The sequence below is a fragment of the Acanthochromis polyacanthus genome, chromosome 8 (assembly GCF_021347895.1).
Source record: "Acanthochromis polyacanthus isolate Apoly-LR-REF ecotype Palm Island chromosome 8, KAUST_Apoly_ChrSc, whole genome shotgun sequence".
Lineage (NCBI taxonomy): Eukaryota > Metazoa > Chordata > Actinopteri > Pomacentridae > Acanthochromis > Acanthochromis polyacanthus.
The window spans coordinates 8,120,933-8,141,190 of record NC_067120.1 but is presented as its reverse complement, the minus strand read 5'-3'; the positions used below and the strand labels follow the sequence as shown (position 1 = coordinate 8,141,190).

The 20,258-nt window shown below is 43.0% G+C and overlaps 1 protein-coding gene across 1 annotated transcript in view; it reads right to left on the bottom strand.

The window, feature by feature from the left end:
* The window catches only part of LOC110948202 (neural-cadherin-like), a 98,711-nt gene that overhangs the window by 22,858 nt on the left and 55,595 nt on the right, over positions 1-20,258 (bottom strand). Inside the window, exons 11-22 of the mRNA XM_022189631.2 lie at positions 19,722-19,894; positions 16,329-16,496; positions 14,565-14,814; positions 13,847-13,974; positions 13,248-13,434; positions 7,646-7,789; positions 5,966-6,249; positions 3,856-5,464; positions 2,976-3,069; positions 1,952-2,136; positions 799-1,028; positions 92-369 (exon numbers count right to left, since the gene is read on the bottom strand). Coding sequence (XP_022045323.2) covers positions 92-369; positions 799-1,028; positions 1,952-2,136; positions 2,976-3,069; positions 3,856-5,464; positions 5,966-6,249; positions 7,646-7,789; positions 13,248-13,434; positions 13,847-13,974; positions 14,565-14,814; positions 16,329-16,496; positions 19,722-19,894 — 3,730 coding nt within the window. The remainder of the gene's footprint in view (positions 1-91; positions 370-798; positions 1,029-1,951; positions 2,137-2,975; positions 3,070-3,855; positions 5,465-5,965; positions 6,250-7,645; positions 7,790-13,247; positions 13,435-13,846; positions 13,975-14,564; positions 14,815-16,328; positions 16,497-19,721; positions 19,895-20,258) is intronic.

Genomic DNA, 20,258 nt, shown 5'->3' with positions numbered 1-20,258 from the left:
AGAGAAGACTGCAGCATACTGGAAAACTCTTATTTCTCTTCCCCAATCTTTTCACCTCAAGTACTGCAACAGCTGCAGACAAGCCGCTCACCTGTATCCACTCTGGGTGTCGACACAGGTTCCCCCATTAAGGCAGGGGTTACTGGTGTAGGAGGAGCAGGGCTGGTGGGTCATTTCTCTGGCAGCGCAGCCACACACGGCCGAGGATGTCACCTTCACCGAGACCAGGGATAAAGCACCGGAGTCTATCAAGGTGGGCGAGTCGCTGATGCTTAACTGTGTGTAGCAGCCGCCGGATGTCTTGCAGTCGGCGCGCACACATTCATCCACCTCCACCTGGCTCACATTCGTACGCAGGAGCGACTGAAGCTGCCAAGAGAAGGAAGAAAGAAGATGAGGGCGATAAAGATGGGAATTACTATAATTGCTATGGAAGACAACAGGGATTCATATCCCCAGCGCTGGTGGAGTGGGAGACACGGGGATATACATTTGGTGGGACAAAACGGCTTCACAAGCAATACAAAAGAGAAAGGCAATGAAGTCGGCATGAATGTTTTAACATTCTGACACAGGATGATACATAATGAAAACATGGAAGGAAGAAAGCGCAAACAGGGAATGAATGGGAGAGACAAAGAGACGTGACGGGGCCTGGCAGTAAACAGACAGAAAGTTGGTGTGAAAATAAAAGGGGCAGATAAAAAGCCCTGTTATCTCTTCCCCCTCAAGCTCCTGAGTCTATCACTTGATATATGAGCACTGATCTCTATCTAGCCGACATGATGGTATATATACCTTCCTTTTATGTGCGATGAGGACAGCGTGCAGTTTCTCTGGGCGCAGGTAGCCATTATCAGTTAGCACATAGAAATGGATGTCCACTGTTTTCTCCTCTCCGTCTGCTATGCTGAAAATGTTGATACTCCCCGGTCTGACGGACAGGGTTTCAGACAGGAAGTCCCAGAACGCCTCCAGCCGACTCTTCCCCTCGACGTGAGGGTCGATAAAATCTCTCGCTGTAATGCCTTCAGGAGACAAAGAGAACAGGGGTTCATGAAATAAGAACTACTGACTCGTCAATGACAACTACAGAGTTGATCAAAGTCTACTAAGTTCCTGATTCCATTAGCACAAGAGGTAGCCTAACATCTCTCTCTATCGATCCCATTTCCTCTCTGAATCATCCACAAGGTGAACGAGTCGGGACGCAGTCAAGGAGAAATCGTTTATTCCATCACTGACATAAAGTTAGAGACTTGACAAACTGCCTTGTACGAAATATTTTAATGACTGCAAAATCAATCACATTTGCGGTGCAGACTTCCAGTAGTATCTGAGGAATGTGAGCAGTCATCTTTAATCTCCCAAAAATGATAACGACTTGGAGTCAGAGGCATCCATAATAGCCTTTGACTCTGTTCACCGAATGGGTTTTTAAATGTCAAGGACTTTACCTGACACTTTCGAATTGACCTTTATAACTCAGATTGGCTGTGAGTGACTGTCAGAAAAATGAACACTCTAACATAAACTTCAGACTGTAGAAGAAGAAGAGGCAGTATGAATAGTTGCTTTACAATGCTTAGAAATGTTAAATAAAGCCAGTATAAAACATTCTTCTGACAGCCTATTATTTCACCATTAACTGGATTGACAACCTGATAATCATTCAATGAAAAGTACCAATTTATTTGTGCCTGTGGCAGATGCTGCCTCTTCGAACATCAAGAATTTATCAGCGACAACAAAGAGCATTCTGTCTTTTTTTGTGGTGAAGGACTGAGAGTGGGAATCCAGTTAAAACGCTGGTATGTTCGACATGTTTTTGACTTTCAGTTCTGGGTTCATGTAGTTACATAGCAGGTAAAGTGACCTGCAGGAACCCAATGATTCAAAATTAACACAGTGCTTACGCCACCAGCTGAGTCAGTGTTTCTGCAGCCATTACCGGCTAAACGCAGCGAGGCGGACAACAGGATGGCCTTTTCCTCCAGCTCCCTCACATGGACTCTGACTCCTGAGATCACATCGGGCCAAACCCCGTCAGAGACTCCAACCCTCAACCAGTAGCTGCCTGCGGGAATGTTCTGCCGGATGGTCAACACTCCTGAGCTCTGGTTCAGACTGAAGTATCTGAAAAAAACAGAGGAGCTGTTAAGTGGGAGACGACTCCTACGATGTAAGATGAGTGAAATAGGAAAAAAACTGACAAGTGGCTTCCTTTGTTTCTGAGCTCTTGTTCAAAGGAGAAATACCCGACAGATGGCAGACAGACAAGTAGAGAACTGGTCAGCGGTACCTGGGCTTTCTCCAGCAGGAAGTGAATGTGAATTAATTTTGAAAAACCCCTCCACAAAAACAGAAAAAAAAGAAGAACTGCCAAGATGGAAAAGAATAAAGAAGGAGAATTCTTTGGCTCCGAAAGCTTCAAAAAGAGCTTGATAGTCGTCATGGTAACTGTCAGAATTTGTTATATGAATAAAACAAATATGCAATTGGTATTTCTTATCTGATCTTGATGGTAAGAATACTGAATAGCTGAACAAGGTCCCTGATGTAGTAAGATTGTGCTAATATGGACTGTTTCATCTCAGGAACAACATACAGGTGGACCAAGATTTTTTCGTTTGTTTGAATTTGGCTCTGTTTTCCAGAATGGCAATCACTGCTGACGGTAATGATTAAAGTCCCTTTTGGAAAGTAGAGCTCATGTAAGAGGCCAGGGAATTAGATCTAAGATTAGGAGAAATACTGGTGAGGCGTGCTCTTGGCTGCGTGATATCACGGAAAGAGGCCTTGCTGAGGGAAATACGGGCTCATCGCTGAGTCCACATCCTCTTTATTTTTCAAATTCTACACTGTTGGCAGTTCTTCTGATACTGTATTGCGTTAGCGCATGTACTTGTGCTGTTCGTGTGGAGATCAGCATGTTTTCAGAAAAAAATTATATGCATTTAACAATGAGCGCTCACTTGGCTGCACTTGTCTCCAGAGTGTAGGTCTTGTTGTCCCAGTCATCGGGATCTGGGGCATACACCTTCCCCAGTGCTGCGTTCGCCATCCTTCCTGTTCAAGATAAACACACACACACACACACACACACACACACACACACACACACACACACACACACACACACACACACACACACACACATTGATTCAGTCTGGACAGAATCTGCTGATGCCAACACTTATCTTTTCGTCCCTCTCTTCTCCTTATCTTGCATTCTTGTGTTCTGTTCTACTTATTATGCTCATAACTGTGGAGTCCCACTGCTGGAATGAATAGGCTCTCAGAGCTCCACTTCAGAGAGTGTGGAGCTTAAGGAAGCGAGGCTATCTCAGTATGGATTATGTTATTATCGACCTGCAGTGCCAGAGTACTGCAGCTGGGTAAACAATGGCAGCCTGGATGAATCACTGCGCTCCTGTTTTCCACAATTACCAAAACTGCCATTTAGCTGAGTGTGCGATCAAAATACTAACAAGCCAGAGCACCTAACCAACTCACCTGAAGGGTAAAAAACACTACAAAAAACCACCAGAAGAAACATGATCCTTATCATAATGCAATGTTCATATAAGCTTAAGGCATAAGGTTGGCAAGGGAAAAATGTGCTGTGGGCTTGAGAAAGAATTTGACAATATTACCATAATAAAACACTGTTTGAATGTAAAAGCAAAGGAGGAGTTATGAATTCCATACTACACGCAGGTATGGCGGTGAGAACTTCTCCCTTCAGCTGTAGCCTCAGTTTCCCCTCTTCACTCAAGCTCGGCCTGCAGTGCAAAACTCTGGAGCAAAAGCAAGGGGCAAAGAGGAGGAAATGAGGGGAAGCGAGCGACTCACCCTTGTGGCTGTGCACGTAGACGTCTTTCTCCCCCGCCTGATGAACGTTGTCATTGTAATCTCCGATGGTGATGGTGAGTGTGTTTGTGGCTGTGATTGGTGGATCGCCGCTGTCAACCATGACCACGGGCAGGAGGAACTCACTTTGCCTTTCTCTGTCAAACCTCCTGAGGGTGGTGAGGGTGGCAGAGCCGTTCCCGTGGTCCTGCAGGTGGAAGTCAACCGAGTACATGGAGGGCAGGGAGAGGAAGAAAGGAGGCCCGTGCTCTGGGGAGTCTCTGTCCACGACGTGGAGCAGAGTGGAGCTGCTGTTGACCCAGACCACTTGAGGCGCTGGACTGTTCTCCCACAGCACAGGAGTGTAGGCCCCCTCCAGCTCCGGTCCGTTGTCATTCACGTCTAGCAGAGGCAAGTGGACTGTGACACTGCCAGTCAGTGCTGGGGTACCCCGGTCTGTCGCCATGACAACAAGCTCATAACCCGTCACTGTCTCCCTATCCAGCGGCCTGGCGACTGTGACCACGCCGCCACGACTGACTGTAAAATGCCCATATGGGTCCGACTGGGGCAGAATGCTGTACAAAATGTCCCCATTCAGGCCTGAGTCAGAGTCAGTGGCCGCGACCTGAACGATGCTGCTTCCTACAGTAGTGTCCTCGGGCAAAGGGGGGAGCAGGTGTGAGCTTGGGGTAAACACAGGAGGATTATCATTCTCATCCTCCACCAGAACCAGACAGTGAATGAGGCTGGAAAAGTCAGAGTCCTCCACCTTGATGGTAAGGTTAAACCGCTGCTCCCCCGGCTGCTCAAAGTCCAGCTTTTTCTTCAATCTGAGCGTGCCCGTCTGCTCCAGTCTGTGACTAACCATGTAGAATCGCTGCTCTGCGTCTCCCGCCACCACGCTGAAGGTCAGATGTCCATATGTGCCAGCGTCAGGGTCCGTAGCACTCAGCTCCAGGATCGGAGCATCTTCATTTGTGCTCTCTGGTATACGAGCACCGCACCAGTCCTCTCTAAACTTTGGCACATGATCATTAATATCTGTTACCACTACAGTAACTGTAGCTGTGCCTGTCATGCCTCCACCATCGCGGGCCTCCACGACCAGGTGGTGGCTGTCGGCTAACTCTCTGTCCAGACCCTCTGCAGCCACAGATATGGTGCCGGTGCTGGAGTCAATAGTGAAAAGGTCTGCGCTGTTTGCATTATGTGTATTCTCAGTAATCCGGTAGGTGAGGATTGCATTTTGACCCACGGCTGCGTCATCGAGGTCCACCGCCGTCATTTCCACAACAAATGTTCCAGGTGGAGAGTTCTCTGCAATGCTACTGTGGCAGTTATCAGGCGCACACGAGAAGGTGGGGGCATTGTCATTGATGTCCCACACGTTGATAATAACATCCGTAAAGCCGGTAAGTCCCTCGCCCTCTTCGTCTGTCGCCATGACAACAAAACGCCAGACAGCTCGGTCTTCTCGGTCCATGGTGCGCTGGGCGTACATCTCCCCGGTGATGTCGTTTATCATGAAGTGTGACTCTGCCCCCTGGCCGTGAATAGAATACCGTATGGCGCCCTGGTCTGCATCTTTGTCCGGGTCAGTAGCTGTCACCTGCAGAGATAATGATAACTCCTTGAGAAAACAGATTCAGTCATCCCGTCAAAGTCAAATTACAGATTCCTCTTATCTATTCTCAGCCGTCAACCAGATCTTCTTTGCTTGTGGATTTTTTCGACAGCCCATTTAAGTGTTTGCACTTTTTCCTGACCACCTAAATTAAAGCAATGAGCTTTGGTCAGGCATGTTTCTTGCATCTGGCCCCAGAGTGAGTCTGACAGCCTCACTGCTGAATTTCCCCCTCCACACCAGATCTATCACTACTGTCTCTGTAACTCAGTGGAATGAAAATTCAATAATGTTCCAAGTGAGGGTAAAACACTAACAGTAGATAAACTGAAATAACATGTCACGATAAAAAATTGTCAACATTACTGTGCGGCTGTATACAGCCACACTGACCACAAATATTGAGAAGAGGTTGAATTGAAAAAGAGAGATAATTAGAGATACAAAGATTACAGTAATTACTGCAAAAACAACTAAGCTGCTCACCTGTAGCACAAACACAGGTGACCCATCGAGTTCCTCTGTGACAGATCCATAGTATTCATTCATGGAAAACACAGGTGCCTCATCGTTCTTGTTAACCACAGTGACTACCACTGCAGCATAGTCCTCCCACTTTCCATCAGAGGCGAGGACCAGGAGCTTGTATCTCTTTTGCTGCTCATAGTCCAGTGGCTGTGCAATAAATATCGTCCCCACCTCTGGCTCGATGTCAAAAACGCCACCTTTGTTGCCAGATGTTATCTGGTAGCGCAGCTTGGCGTTGGCCCCTGTGGCAGGAATTAAAAAAGATGCATTATTGAGACTGTGTAGTGGGGCAAGGCAGCAGAATCCACAGCAGGTTTCTGTTGACCTCATTATTTCTGTAATCTCTGCATGCTGACTACTTCAGTGTCGTCCCCCTTTTCCTACCCTAATACTGCTGTACTCCTGCAAACAGAAGGGGGTAACCGCAAGGGTATTACACCTCATTTCCTCCAAGACCTGACCATTAGTAGGTTTTCATGTATCCCTTTCTTGTTTTGATTACTTAATTAAATGGAAACTTTGTACCGCGTCTCCACAGCTTTAATCAGATACTAATTAAAAAAGAGTGCTGAAAAAGGGTGTGTGGGGGGGGGGGTGCATGAGTGAAAAGCAGCATAACACACTCTGATAGTGCCCTCTAGGGAATGATTTTGAGGCTTGGGAGGGGGTGGCGGTGAGGGGTGTAGTTTAGCGAAAACGAAGTCGATATGTGAACTTATCTGCTGTGTCTCCATGGAGACCGTCCAATCTAACGGTTTAACATCGGAACAGATAAGATAATCTCCTGGAATGTACAGTCTTCGCTTTCAATCATCCTGTTGGGTTAAAGTAGCTACAATCCCATGTAAATACACTAATCTGTACTATTAACACAACCCTAACTGACTAAGTGCGCCCCGTCTCCCACAGGGCTCTGGCAGGCTTACAGCAGTCAAACCCGGGGTAGTGTTTTTAAACAAGACAGATTGAGCATAGCCTCTTAGGGAAAGTGCACCAGCATTGTAACTTTAATGTTGGGGGTTGGTGCTATTCCACAGCTATTCATCATTAGTGCTGCAGCCCAGCCTAAGCTGCACCCCCGCTCTCCATAAATACTTGATTAACGGACCTAAACATGCCTGATAAAGGGATCTTAGGCTACCGCTGTACGGAGGATGAGCAACTGCTTTATTGCTTAAATCCCGCCCACCTACTGTGTGGGAGCGTGTCACTCTTTTTGGAACATATGTGCTACAGTGCATTACCAAGCACTCAAATGACTACTAAATCTAGCACACAGCTTGATTTCAGCAGCATGATTTCTGCAAAGCTCTGGCCAGACTGGGAAAGACACAGGGTCACTTTATGCCTGCTGCTACAAACACGGACCATATTGCAAAACTGCACCTCCTTGGCACACCAGTCACTGAAAAACTGATGGATAGACCGGCTAAACTGCTTTTTGTTATTCCCAGAAAGAGAGTCTGCTGCAAGATAAAGAAAGTGCAATCTGGAAATGTCTGTAAAAGTTTCACAGTGTCTCACAAAAACTTTTTATATCAGTTCTGGTCGGCTAGTTTCTTTAACCTTTATTTCTAGGAGGTGGCATCAGTAAAATCTCTGCGGGACCTCCTCAGCCCGCTGCCTCATCAAGCATACCTTCATCCTCGTCATTAGCACTGACGGTGACAACAGCCAGGCCCACATCTGCATTCTCGTCGACACCGACTTCATACAGTCGCTGAGCAAAGACTGGCTTGTTGTCGTTGACGTCGCTGATGAAAACCCTCACATACGCTGTGTCTGCAAGAATGACAGAATGGCAGAAGATTAAACGGCATTACACACCAACACAACACTGAGACACACACACACACACACACACCGGCACTGTTGCAGCTCAGAGAAGTGGACTCAAATGCAGGAGGTAGTCTGCAAAAAAGCGAGCGTTAATTGCTTAAGCTGCAGGAAGATGCAAAAATCCAGACAGGCGAACGAAAACACAGACAGAATCCAGGGTGCAAGCTGCAGGTACAAAAAGCTACACAAGGCGTAGACTGAAAAACACAGGCAAAGAACATGGGGAAGAATACACAAACAAACTGACAACTAATTATACAGACTACAGACTGATTAACTGATGGAACACAGGTGACAGAAAACTGGTAAACATCAAACCGTGGCACACACAGTTCAACTAACACTATGTGTGCTACATCTGTTTATTGATTTGACAATTCATTTTCACTGTTCAGCGGGGAAGAGGCACTTAACCCAGCACAATGTGTCTCACTGACATAGAAATTAGACAAATCACTATTCACAAAGACCCGCTGTAAATTACATAAAGTGTTCATTTTGTCAAGAGTTTATTGTCTTAACCAGGGCAACGGATTTCAGCAGAGAGGGTAAAAGTAATGGGGGGAAAACCTTCTTCAACTATTTTTTTTTTTGCAAGGAGTAGATAAAGAACCTCTCTACTGGGAAGGTTAAATATTTATAAGATGGCAAGTGTTTGTGTCTTATCTATGCCCTCCTCATTACACTGTTTATTTCTTTAGTTAGAAAGAGTAAATTATCTGCTCACAGAGCACATGGGTGACATGTTAATTTGGAGCTGCAGCGGTAAGAGATGATGATGGTGGAATGTGGCTTTATTTTCTTGGCTTGTTTTTACATTTCCCCCTCCCCTTCTCTGTGTATCCCAGGGGTGACAGAGAGACAGGTAATGTTTGTGGTGGAGATGAGCCCTTCTGGATGTGGTAGATACGTAGACAGAGCTAAGGCTCATTGCAAATGCTAAGCAGCCCTGGCAACCCTGGAGAGCGGGTTTTTGCTGCTTCAAAACATCACCCTGTACCACTAATACCTCCTCCACAAATGCAGCCAAGAGACCCACTTCTGAGTTCAAATGTCATACTACGTCACTCTAGACACAGGCTGAGATTTCAGGACTGCCTAAATGTCATACAGAGAACATGGTAAACACAACAGACAAATTCTGGCAAAATACTGAGGAGCAAAAACTAAAAATGGAAGGTAAAAAAGGGCTTGCAACCGCAAAAAGAGAAGAAATCTAGCGAGCTATTTTCACATGGAAGAGTGTGAGGCTGTCTGGTCATGGCAGTAGAATAAATCAAATTAAGATTTATTTTTCAAAGTCAATCCCAAGGTGTAAACGAATGTAACGCCAGTGCAGAATGTTAAAAACACAGTGCACTGAGGAAGCACTTCTCATGGCTGAGAGTTACATTCCCGAATGCCCTGCAGGCCTACAGGGAAAGAACAATGCTGCTTTTTATGAATGGAACATTACACCAGGGCAGAGGTCAATTCAAAGTTAACTCTGACAACTCATAAAGTTTCTTAGAATATAACAACACTGAAAAACATCTATATGCATGACTGAAATTTATTGGGATGGACTAGCTCTGAGGTGACTTACTTACTATGTGCATAATTAAAAAGTAAATTAAGCTGGGCTTAGGAATTCGTTTGAGGAACAGTCTGAAAGTTTGGTAAATAGGCACGTTCACGTTCGAGCACGATGCGCGCACACAGGCAGCCTTATGATCGCGCACAACACGTGCAATCACTACCTGTCTAGTGTCAGGAAGTCACGTGACACCATTAACAGCTGGGCCTGTGTTCCACTCGTGTTTTACATTGTATGTCAAGTACCAACAACAACGAGCCACGAACCTCTTAAACTGTGTCAAACTGCCGATCCTTCAACCTGCATTTTATTTTGGCGAAAATTAAAAAGTCACAGAGGGACATATGTGCTGAGCGACGATTGTGTTGTTGTGCCGCGCCGTGACGCATGGTGCATTGGAGCCATAGACAGTCTGGGATTGGAGCGCTCACATGCCATCACGCCACAGTGCAGGTGATTTGCTCCACACGTTTCCCTTGGACACATGAGCGATGGAGTGGAACGGTACCTTAATAGTCGGACTCTGGGGGTGAATTTCCGGTTTAAAAACACGCTAATGTCGAAGGAACCACCTGCTTGCTCCTTAGGGGTTCACCATAAAACAAGTTTGACATAGTCGGGATTTCATTCATTCAGGACAAGTGAGTAGCGACGTTTGTTAACTTTCTTTGTTAGCTAAGGTTGCATTCGTCATAGAAAAGTGGATGTTGAACGCATCATGTGACTCTTCCATACAAAATGGCTCTTGCCTGCGCCGTCTACATCAGTCACCACCATATGTTCAGTCATCAGGTTGCTACAGCGGAAACCTCCTAAGACTAAAAAAAATAATTCTGCCAAAAAACACCTTTACTGCAAATGATCCAACAGAGATGCTGGTAGAAAACTGTTAATTTTGTAAGCTAATACATATATTTGTGTCAGTCTTTATGCAGCTGCCTATTTCTAACGTGACAGCTGCACGTTAAACTTTAAACTTCATGCACATGGCATTAATGAAGTGCACTTAGGTTTGACACTTTCCCATAATTACTTTAGTTTTTGGCCAAATCAAAGTGAAATTAATATTATTGACTGAATATTCTCTGTAATAAATATCAATACAATATTCAAACATTCTAATCTGAGTTCTATTAACTGCAGAACCACAAGTGTAAACAGACTTGACAGCTAATCAGAACAAAAAATGTATTTATGCATTTTCTGCATCACTAATTGAATGCATGTAATGTGATGCATACAGTGGGCTATACTGTAGCTACACGGTTTCATTCAGTGGTTTTAGTAATGCACAGCTCAAAGTGTTTACAGATAAACACTTCTGCTGAGAATCTGTAGCACTTATACATAATCATCAGGAAACGTTTTTGGTTAAAGGGAGACGCTTCTTACAGCCGATCTAAAACCATAACCTGCTCCCGACCAGGTTAATTTCACAGCAGCAGTTACCATGGTGATCTAGCAGGTTAACAAAGAGCCACTGTTGTGATACTGAAAACTCTGACTTTCAGCTTGACAAACCTCGCTAACCCACTAATCTTGCTTCGTAGTGCAGCCCTCAGAGCAGGTTACCTATGCAGCATCAGCTACCATGGTGTTGTAGCCAGGTTAAAAGAGAGACACTTTTGTAACACCGAAAACTCTGACTTTGACTCAACAAACCTCACTAACCTACTCATTTTATTTTCTATTACAGAACTCTGAGCCCTGTTCGCTTTTGGAAACTGTGAACTCTTCCACTATGAAAGCTGCAGTTTCTCCTCTGCCAGCTGTGGACCCTCCTCTCATCACCACGACCACCACGATGATTCCTGACATGAAGGTAGGCTCATCCTGGCTGCTGACTAACACAGAATGTTTCTTCAGTTTGAGCTTCATGCACATTTACCAGTGGCTACAAAATCATATGTTCCACAGATCCTGCTGTTGATAACACGGTGACGTGTGACAGCATGACTCATGATAATTACCGCTCGACCATGATGCATGTGCGCTCAGTTCACATGCACTGTGCAAAGCTTTTTGATCTACTCTTGTCTTTACTGTTTTGCTGATTGTCAGATGAGAAGAAACCATCATGTACTTGTGTTAAATATGAAGCGACAGCCACCAGGGTGTTAGTTTAGCTTGGCGCAAAGGCTGGCAATGAAGAAACAGTAAACTGGCTCAGTCCAAATGTAAAGAAAATTAACCATTATACACTGCACATCCAAAAAAAAGTCGCACACTCTAGAATTTTGTTGGACTGCCTTTAGCTTTGAGTATAGCACTCATTCTCTGTGGTATCGTTTGAAAAAGCTTGTGCAAAGTCACAGCATTAATTTCTCTCCAGAGTTAGATTAATTTTCTGCCATCTTGTATTAACGATGGGAGAGTCGGACCACTGCACAAAGTCTTCTGTACATCCCAAAGATTCTCAATGAGAGTGAGATCTGGACTCTGTGGAGGCCAATCCACATGTGAAAATGACATCTCCTGCTCCCTCAACTGCTCCCTTCCCATTATGCTTGTGGAAATGCTCTTACTTTTACTACTTAACATAGCTATGAGTTCTGCTGTTCATTTCTTATGATATGATTTTACCAAACATTTAAAGGATCTCCGATCACGATCATCCAAGAGTTTGTTCCGACCACATTTGTTCCTCAAAGACAATGGTTCACCACTATCTTTCAGGTTTTGATAATGCGTTGGACAGTTCTTAACCTGATTTTAGCAGTTTCAGAAATCTCCTTAGTTGTTTTCTTTTCTTGACACAGGCCAATAATTTGACCCTTCTGAGACAGATTAACATCCTTTCCATGACCACAGGATATGTCTTCCAACACGGTTGTTTAAGAAATGAGAAGCTCCTCACTGCATCAGCTAGGGTTAAATAAGTTGCTGCGACTGAGACATATTCATCACTACAGTAATTATCCAATGGAAGGATCTTACCTATTTGATTATTTAAATCCACATGGTGACTTTTTTTTGAACATCCAGTTTATCTTGTTTGTCTACATCAACAACCAGAGTATAAAAATGATCATTTTGGTTTTATAGTGGAGGTTTGTTTGGGTAATATATTTCTGGACTTTATGGAGGTGAATTAGAGAGCAGGAGCCAGCCAACTGGTTCTTAGCTCATCCTAACTTTCTTCTGGTACTTTTATATGTACTTCGTCGGCATTAGATTGGAGTCAGCTTTCTCAAGTATCTCTTGCATAAAGACAAATGAGCTTATTACCCTAAATGTTAAACTATTGCTTAAAGACAATTTATAAGTCCAGCATAGGGCCATTACTATTTATTTATAATGTAGCAAATAATTAGTCAGCGACAGACTAGTCACTTCCGAGTTAGTCTGACGAACAAAATGTTGACTGGGGGTATAAGACTCTCATCGGCCTTGCTTTTTGTGCAACTTTCTCCTCTCTTTCTGCTGCATACATTTTGCAAAATCTCCTTTATTATCATCAACAACAGGTCCTAGCAATTACTGATCACATTTAAAATTTCAAGTTTTGCAGAGGCTTTGGATCGTGCCTTACTGTAGTCACCAAAACAATTCCCCCCTATTACTGTTTTGGGGTACACCTCTGCTACATCTCTGGCTTAGCTCCACCCAATACGACTGTGATTGGTTGAATAAAATACAAACTAACAGAAAAAAAATAAAATTCCACAGCAGCAGAATGATGGTGATGAAGTGCAGCTTGTTATGCAAGACTACTTCAGATTTAGTGTTTTTCAAAATACTCAACTATTCCATAAATTCCGAAGGAGTTTAAGACTGATTATAAAAAAAATCCTCATTCATCCATTCATCCTCATAATATCTAACCTGTGTTGGGTTGCTTGTTCTTCCCAGGTCGCGCTGACTCTTGGCCATCTGCCGACTGAACTTCCAGCAAGTAGGAGCTTCGTGCCTCACGGTCAAACACAGCTTCTGTGTAGATAATCCCATATTCGGGGTCTATGCGAAACAGATGGTGGTCGCCGCTGCTGTCGCTCAGCAAAGAGTAAGTGATCTGCAGAGCACAGGGAATTAAAAAAAATTAAGCTACAGCAATAACCTACAGAAAAGGCAGAAATTAATGGCTTTGAGGCTGGAAATGTCAAACAGGCCCCAATCATATCCCCAGAGTCTGCCTGCTCATTAGAGACAAAACCAAGTCGATATAGTGTGTCCCAATGCTGTTGTCGCAATCAGTCAGACAGCTCACAGGTCTCAACGCTACCTCAACAATACTTTGACAGCAGCGGAACATAAGCTTCCACTCTGGAGGGACTGTAGCGTGATGTTACATAATGCTCCTTGTAGCGTACTATGGATGGTTTAGCAAGAAAACATCAGTCTGTAGATATGGTTGAATAGACTTCTGTTAAATCTCTTTTCTTGTCGTACCACCACAATATAAACACAAATAAATCATAGCAAACCTCTCCATTAAGACCAAGGTCTTTGTCATGTGCAGACACTTGGAGAACTGAAGTTCCTATCTGGGCTCCTTCTGTTACTGAGGCTTCGTAGATGGAGGATGTGAAAAATGGCACATTGTCGTTGACATCTAGGAGAGAGGAGAGATTTAAATTGTTTAGCATCCTAAAGTGGAGCTTCTATCACGGCACACATTAAAGATTTAAGAGTTTGGTGGGGGTGGGGAGGGGGGTGGACATGAGCATATCACTGTTTACTGTAGCTGCTGACTTTTTCATCTGCCCATGAACTCAACATTTTACATCAGAGCTAAAAGATAATTGGCAGATTGAGTGATGCTTTGTGCAGAGGTGACGTGGTCATCAAACCTGACAGATAAATCGGTTTTGTGCTCAAAATAAATTGCAAAAGCAAAGTGACAGGTATAAAGAAAGCCTCAAAAGAATAAATGTGTTAGTTCAATAAAGGCATGCATATATTTATATGTATATACTTGCACTCATACAAGTGGAAAATAAATACCATCTTGGAAATTAATATGTATTTCATTGCCTTTTCAACTAAAGGACTCATGAGAGGTACTTATATGCTATTTATAAATGTAGTAAAAAATGAAAACTGACTAATTAAATCTAAACATACAGTTGAAGAATCTTAATAAGGCCTGCTAATTGACTGATAAAGTGTACTAATTTCAAAGTTCAAAAGTACAAATCATACCTGTAATATTCACATAAACTCTTGTGAAAGCTGCAAGAGGCACCGCGGCCACATTCTGCGCACGAACACGGAGAGAAAAATAGGGTGTTGTCTCGTAGTCCAGCGGCTCGGACACCAGAATGGATGCAGAGCCGTCCTCCCGGTTGGGGGAGAGGTAGAAACGAACCGGCATGTTAGTTTCAGGGACCATCCCATCCTCCAGATTGTAGGTCACCCTTGGGTCACCCAGCTGAGAGGTTGCCTTGATTGTCTGCATGGAATGAGAAGTCAGATTGTGATTTTCCTTGGCTGGGGAAGCCTAGATGTCAGGCCATGTTTAAATCACAGAGGAGATGACACATCTGAGCAGAGCAAATGGACAGAATGCGCTTGCAGAAAAACAGGCAAGGAGATTGATTGAACTCACATGATGGTGTATGATGCCCTTGCTTTAAAAAACAGTTCAGCATTTTGGAAAATGTTTGATTTGTTGCAGAGAAAATCGATACCACTCTTATAAATGCCTGTCCATTAACACCCCACTGGTTCACAGTAGCAACAAGATTCACGAGGTCAGCAAGTCCAGCCAAGAAATAATTAAAGCATTTAACTACCCATAAAACCCCAGCTAGCTTGTTAAAATTTATGTACAGATCAAAGAAATAAATTACAACCTGTTAATTAATGAGCTTTAGAGGTGCTAGTAGGCGTATCTTTTTAGTTTTGTACAGACCTAGAGGAGATGTTTCCTCCCACTTCTGGTCTTTGTGCTAGCTGTGCTAATCGTTTCTTGGTTGTAGCTTCCCACTAAACTGCTCTGAGCTTCCCCAACAATTATTATTATTAGTCTGGCTTTAAAGGAAAAGTTTTACGTTTTAGGAAATATGCTTGTTCACTTCTCTTGCCAAGAGATAGACGATACCACTCTTGGGTGAGCTAAAGCTGGGAGGCGATTAGCTTAGCTTAGCATAAAGACCGGTAGCACAGGGAAGCAGTTAGTCTGGCAAAAAAAATGAGATACTACGTTTTAATTAGTGCGCTATAGGACTGCTGGTAGGCACTTTTTTTTAAACTTTGGACAGAGCCAGGTTAGCTGTTTTACAGTGTTTTTGCTGAGCTAAGCTAATGGGCTGCAGGCTACAGTTCCATAATTAACACCCAGACATGAGATTTGTATCAATCTTCTCATCCAAGTCAAGAGAGCGAATAAGCATATTTTTTCCAAAAGGCCAAACTGTTCTTCTCTTTGAGATAGGTCAGGTAACATTTATTCTCATGTGACGGGCTGCATAAAAACTAGGTCAGACTGCGTTTGGGGTTTGTAGCCTGACAAAGACACGGGTTATATCAAATTTAGATTACATATAGCAGTGGCTGATTATCTCAGTAAGATTTATAGAGGGGTAAAAATCCAACCTGTTATCCGAGCCCTGAAATAACCTCTTATCTAAAAGTGTATCCCCTTGTGAAGGTCTTGCAAAAAGGGGATTTTTGTGCTCCCTGGACTGACAGCTATATATTTTCTCACATCAAAGGAGGCAGTCATTGGATTTAAAGAGCCTTGACTCATGAAACTTGCTTAGCAAATGTGATTCAATGTCAGCTTTCTCCTGCAGCATTGAACCACAACACATTTACAGATTATTCAGAAATCTCAAAGGTATAATTTCAGCACAAAGAGAACACAGTGTCGAGATAGTGCTCAGATTGTGCACTAATACAGGGGAATAGGAATGCAAACAATAAGCCACTTCATATGGTGTTACAAATTACATGCACACGTACCACTATGGGGGTGTCTCTGGCAGTGTTCTCAGGGATTACAACACTGTAGCTGTCTTTTTCCCACTGTGGCGGCTGGTTCTTCACGTTGGTGATGGTGACCGCCAGCTCCACGGACGTGCTTCGATTTCCCCCATCAGTTGCTATGATGTCCCGTGTGATGTAGGTCCTCTGTGGTCAAATATGGCATTTCAGTTAAATTATTCCAGTGTTATGAGAGAAATGATTAGCTGAGTAATAGTGGGGTCGCTTCATGGGAATTTTCAAGCTAAAATGCCCAACATTTGGTTGTTACTGCCTCTCAAATCCGAACAAATTCTGTTTACGGTAGTATATTTCTTAATGAATGAAAATAGATGGCAAATAGTCCTTTAATGCACTTTTACCCCTTAGCTAGGTTCACCAAAGAGCTTTACAGTGTGTTTCTTATTAAAGCACACGCACTAATGACAACAGCTACGATACAACGAGCATGCCATCAGGAGCATCCTGGGTCCAGTTTCATGCCCAAGGGCACGTTGACACATGCAGGGTCTTGGGATCGTACCGCCGAATTCATAATTAGTGGATTAGCATATTACAGCTTTTTAGAAGTTGGTCAGATTTGTTGCTTGCTTACTCTTTAGTCAGATAATTCCTAGTCTAAATTTATTTATGTTTTAGACGTTTGCCATATTTTGCTTAGCCCTTTGATGCACAACATGGGTCAAAAGTGACCCAAATTCAATGGAAAATGGGTATCTCTTGACCCACGTTGTACAGCAAGGGGTTCAAGGGTCTGTACAAAACTCAGACTAAAGGTATTAAAGACAGTTTTTTGTCTGCACCAAAGCTGGTATTGGCACTGTGAATGAATAAATAGATGATAGCCAGCTCCCGCGTTCATAAATACATAACGTATTTTCTCTGACAAAACTCAGCTCATTGGAAGTGTAAATTATAGAGTATATTCAAATGCTTGTTGTATCAAGGAAAGAATCATTCTTAACAAATGAACCCATGCATCATCTTGATATATTTTAATCTGAGCAGCATATGGCTGTGTTTTCAGCTGGCACTGTAGCAGTGGCTTTGTGGAAACTGGCCAGTGATGTCAGATAGCAGCAGTGACCAAATGTTTGGCGCTAAAAAGACCTTTTTGTTAAGTGAGGTGATGTATAACAGACCAAGCAGTGATCAGTTTGGCCTAAATATGTTGTATGAACTTCTTGATGGAAATTTAATTAGGCTAAAAACAACAAAAGCATCAATGTCAGCCACCAAAAAACAGAACTGAGCTGTAATTCCGATTGCACAAAACCTTGTTTGGTTTTGCTTTAATTGAATTACGATGAAATAAGAGACTGTATCAAAGTGGACTCTGCAGGGAAAACTAGAGAACATTTCTTTAAGAGATCATTAGACTGTTTGAGCCCTTAATTAGAAAATGCGTAACATCAACATCACACTCACACTAAAGAGTAGAAAAAGACCTTTAAAGCCCTCTAAAGAACATTTTTGGCTCACACAATCTAATTTCACTTCATTCTAACCACTAACCTGCATTTTATAACACTTTGAGTGAAAAATTGCTCAAATATGACTTCAGTTGTTCAGTGACAAGATTTCACCCATCAGCTGCATTATTCTATCAGTACAAATCGTGACCAAACAACTCTATTATTGTGCTGCGGTAGCCAGATAAAAAGGAATCTCGCTTAACTTCAAAATTTCATTTTCCGTTCCTTGGACAATCCAATTAGCATTTTATGAGTACAACTCCTTTCTAAAGCTTAAAAGCAGAGAACAGAGATTGTAATCTGTGATGTCCAATGGTGAGCCAGCAGCTGCTGCTTTTTTGCAGTAAATGAAGGTCTAACTGACTGACAACCAGGGTTAAAATGACATTTTCTGTAATAGTGTCAGAACACATCCATGAAATATTCTGGATACAGTCGCAGCAACTTTTTCCATCTTCCCCACTTTATTCTCTGCAGTGATGCACTGTACAGTGTTTTGGCACTACGTGTGGTTGGCTCTGCCTGCGGTGTCTTTGGGCATAAGGATATCTGCGGTTGTTCAATGACCTGTCTTCTCCATATTCCACTGAAATCCTGCAAGTCATCTGGGAACTGCTGCGCACACGTTACTGTGAAGTGTGGTGTGAAAATTTGTCCTTGATACTTGTTCACTGTAATCAGAAACTGTAATGAGAAAGTCTAAATAGAAAGTGTCTCAGACCAGCTGAGACATTTAAATTTAATGAAGTGCTTTTATAATCTTAGTTAAGGCACCAAGATTGTGGGATGATTCAAACCGCTTCTGAAACCACTCTGAAATATGCAGCAGCTTTGTTCGGCGAGGTTTTGGCCTGAACACGTTCAATTTTGCATGAAGTCAGCGGCAAAATTGCCAGAGACTTTAAACATCAGTGTGTTAAAAAGTGTGCTAAATAATAAACAGCCCTATAGTGCTATAGCAAGTTTCCAGCCGGGGAACAGCTCCTTTTTGAATAAATGAAAAGGAAAAAACAGGATGAAGAGTGATGATAGGTCGACAACATACCAATGAAAAATGTAAACAAATTGTGTTACATGACTGACACCCTGACATAGTAAACCACTTAAAGTACATCGGCTACACCACAAACATCAGCAAGTGAAGTGCAGCTTGCAAACATTTATAGGTTGTTTCTGTGTTGAACGTAATCATTTATATAACAGAAATAATTCACATTTTTAAAAAGACCAGTAATGATCGTTTTTTTTTCTTTTAGCAATTTTCCAAAATTTATGACTTCGTCTTTTAGTTTTTGAGAAACTGTTAGTATTGAACTTGACTTTGCATGCATAATCTTCCAAAGTGTTTCAGGTAATAGCTTCAAAATACAAGATTCTTCTTATGTTTCTGCACGCTGTCAGTCTCCTTATCAAAGTCTCAGGTGATAGATGATGATGAAAAAAAGAGTCTTGAATCCAATATATCAAAGCCAGAGTATTTACAATGGGCAAAAGAGTTGCTGTGTGGGATAATTAGCTGCTTCAGAATACGTGCCATCCATTACAACAGCCTGTGTCGGCAGGTATTACCGGTTAGTGGAATTTTGTGCTACTTTAAAGGAGCAGTGTTTTGTAATGCAGGATGGCAGTGGTGAAACCTGACCTCAGAGCTCTCAAGCTCTCCAAATGTATTTTAAATAATTTGTTTAGCCCGAATTAGTCTCTCTCCGTTTTCTTTCCACATTGTGGCATTTTGGGGAGTAGGCATGCCCCAGATTGGTACCAGACAGAGGCACTTTGAGGTGGCTCATTCATTAACTTTGTTGACTTAGACCCACAGGAAATCATGTAATACCACTCTAGAGTGTGTGTGTGTATGTGCCGGCTGACAGACAGCCTGGAAATAACTGCAGAGAACCTGTGATATGGGCTGGTTAACGTAGACCCATCCGGTGACAGGGTTGACCCGCAGGTACTCAGGCTGCTCCAGGGACATGGAGTAAGTGATAGCTGCATTAGTGCCGAAGTCGTCGTCGTGAGCTGCCACGCGTAGAAAGCTTGTGCCGACCAAAGTGTCTTCTCTCAGAAAGTCTGCAGAGGGTAGAAATGAAAGCAGTCGGCGATAAGAGATATAGTACTCGCTGAGGGCTAAGAAGGTAAAGGTCAAGCATCACAGGGGTTATGGACATTGTTTAATATGCAAAAATAATTTGGGTTCTTACCACCAGGAGCACCAAGGTCTTTCTTTACACAGAGATACAATTCATTAGGCAAGGGGATTATGTTATTTCCTTTTCCTCTAAATAAAACCCATTCTACTGGCATATTTAAAGCACTATACTCACTATACTTAAGTAAATGAAGTGCAAATAACCGTCTACGAGCATTTCTACTTCTGCATTTTCAAAGGTCCTAGTTGTGCCACTTACTCGGCGATTTTATTAATGTTTCATTT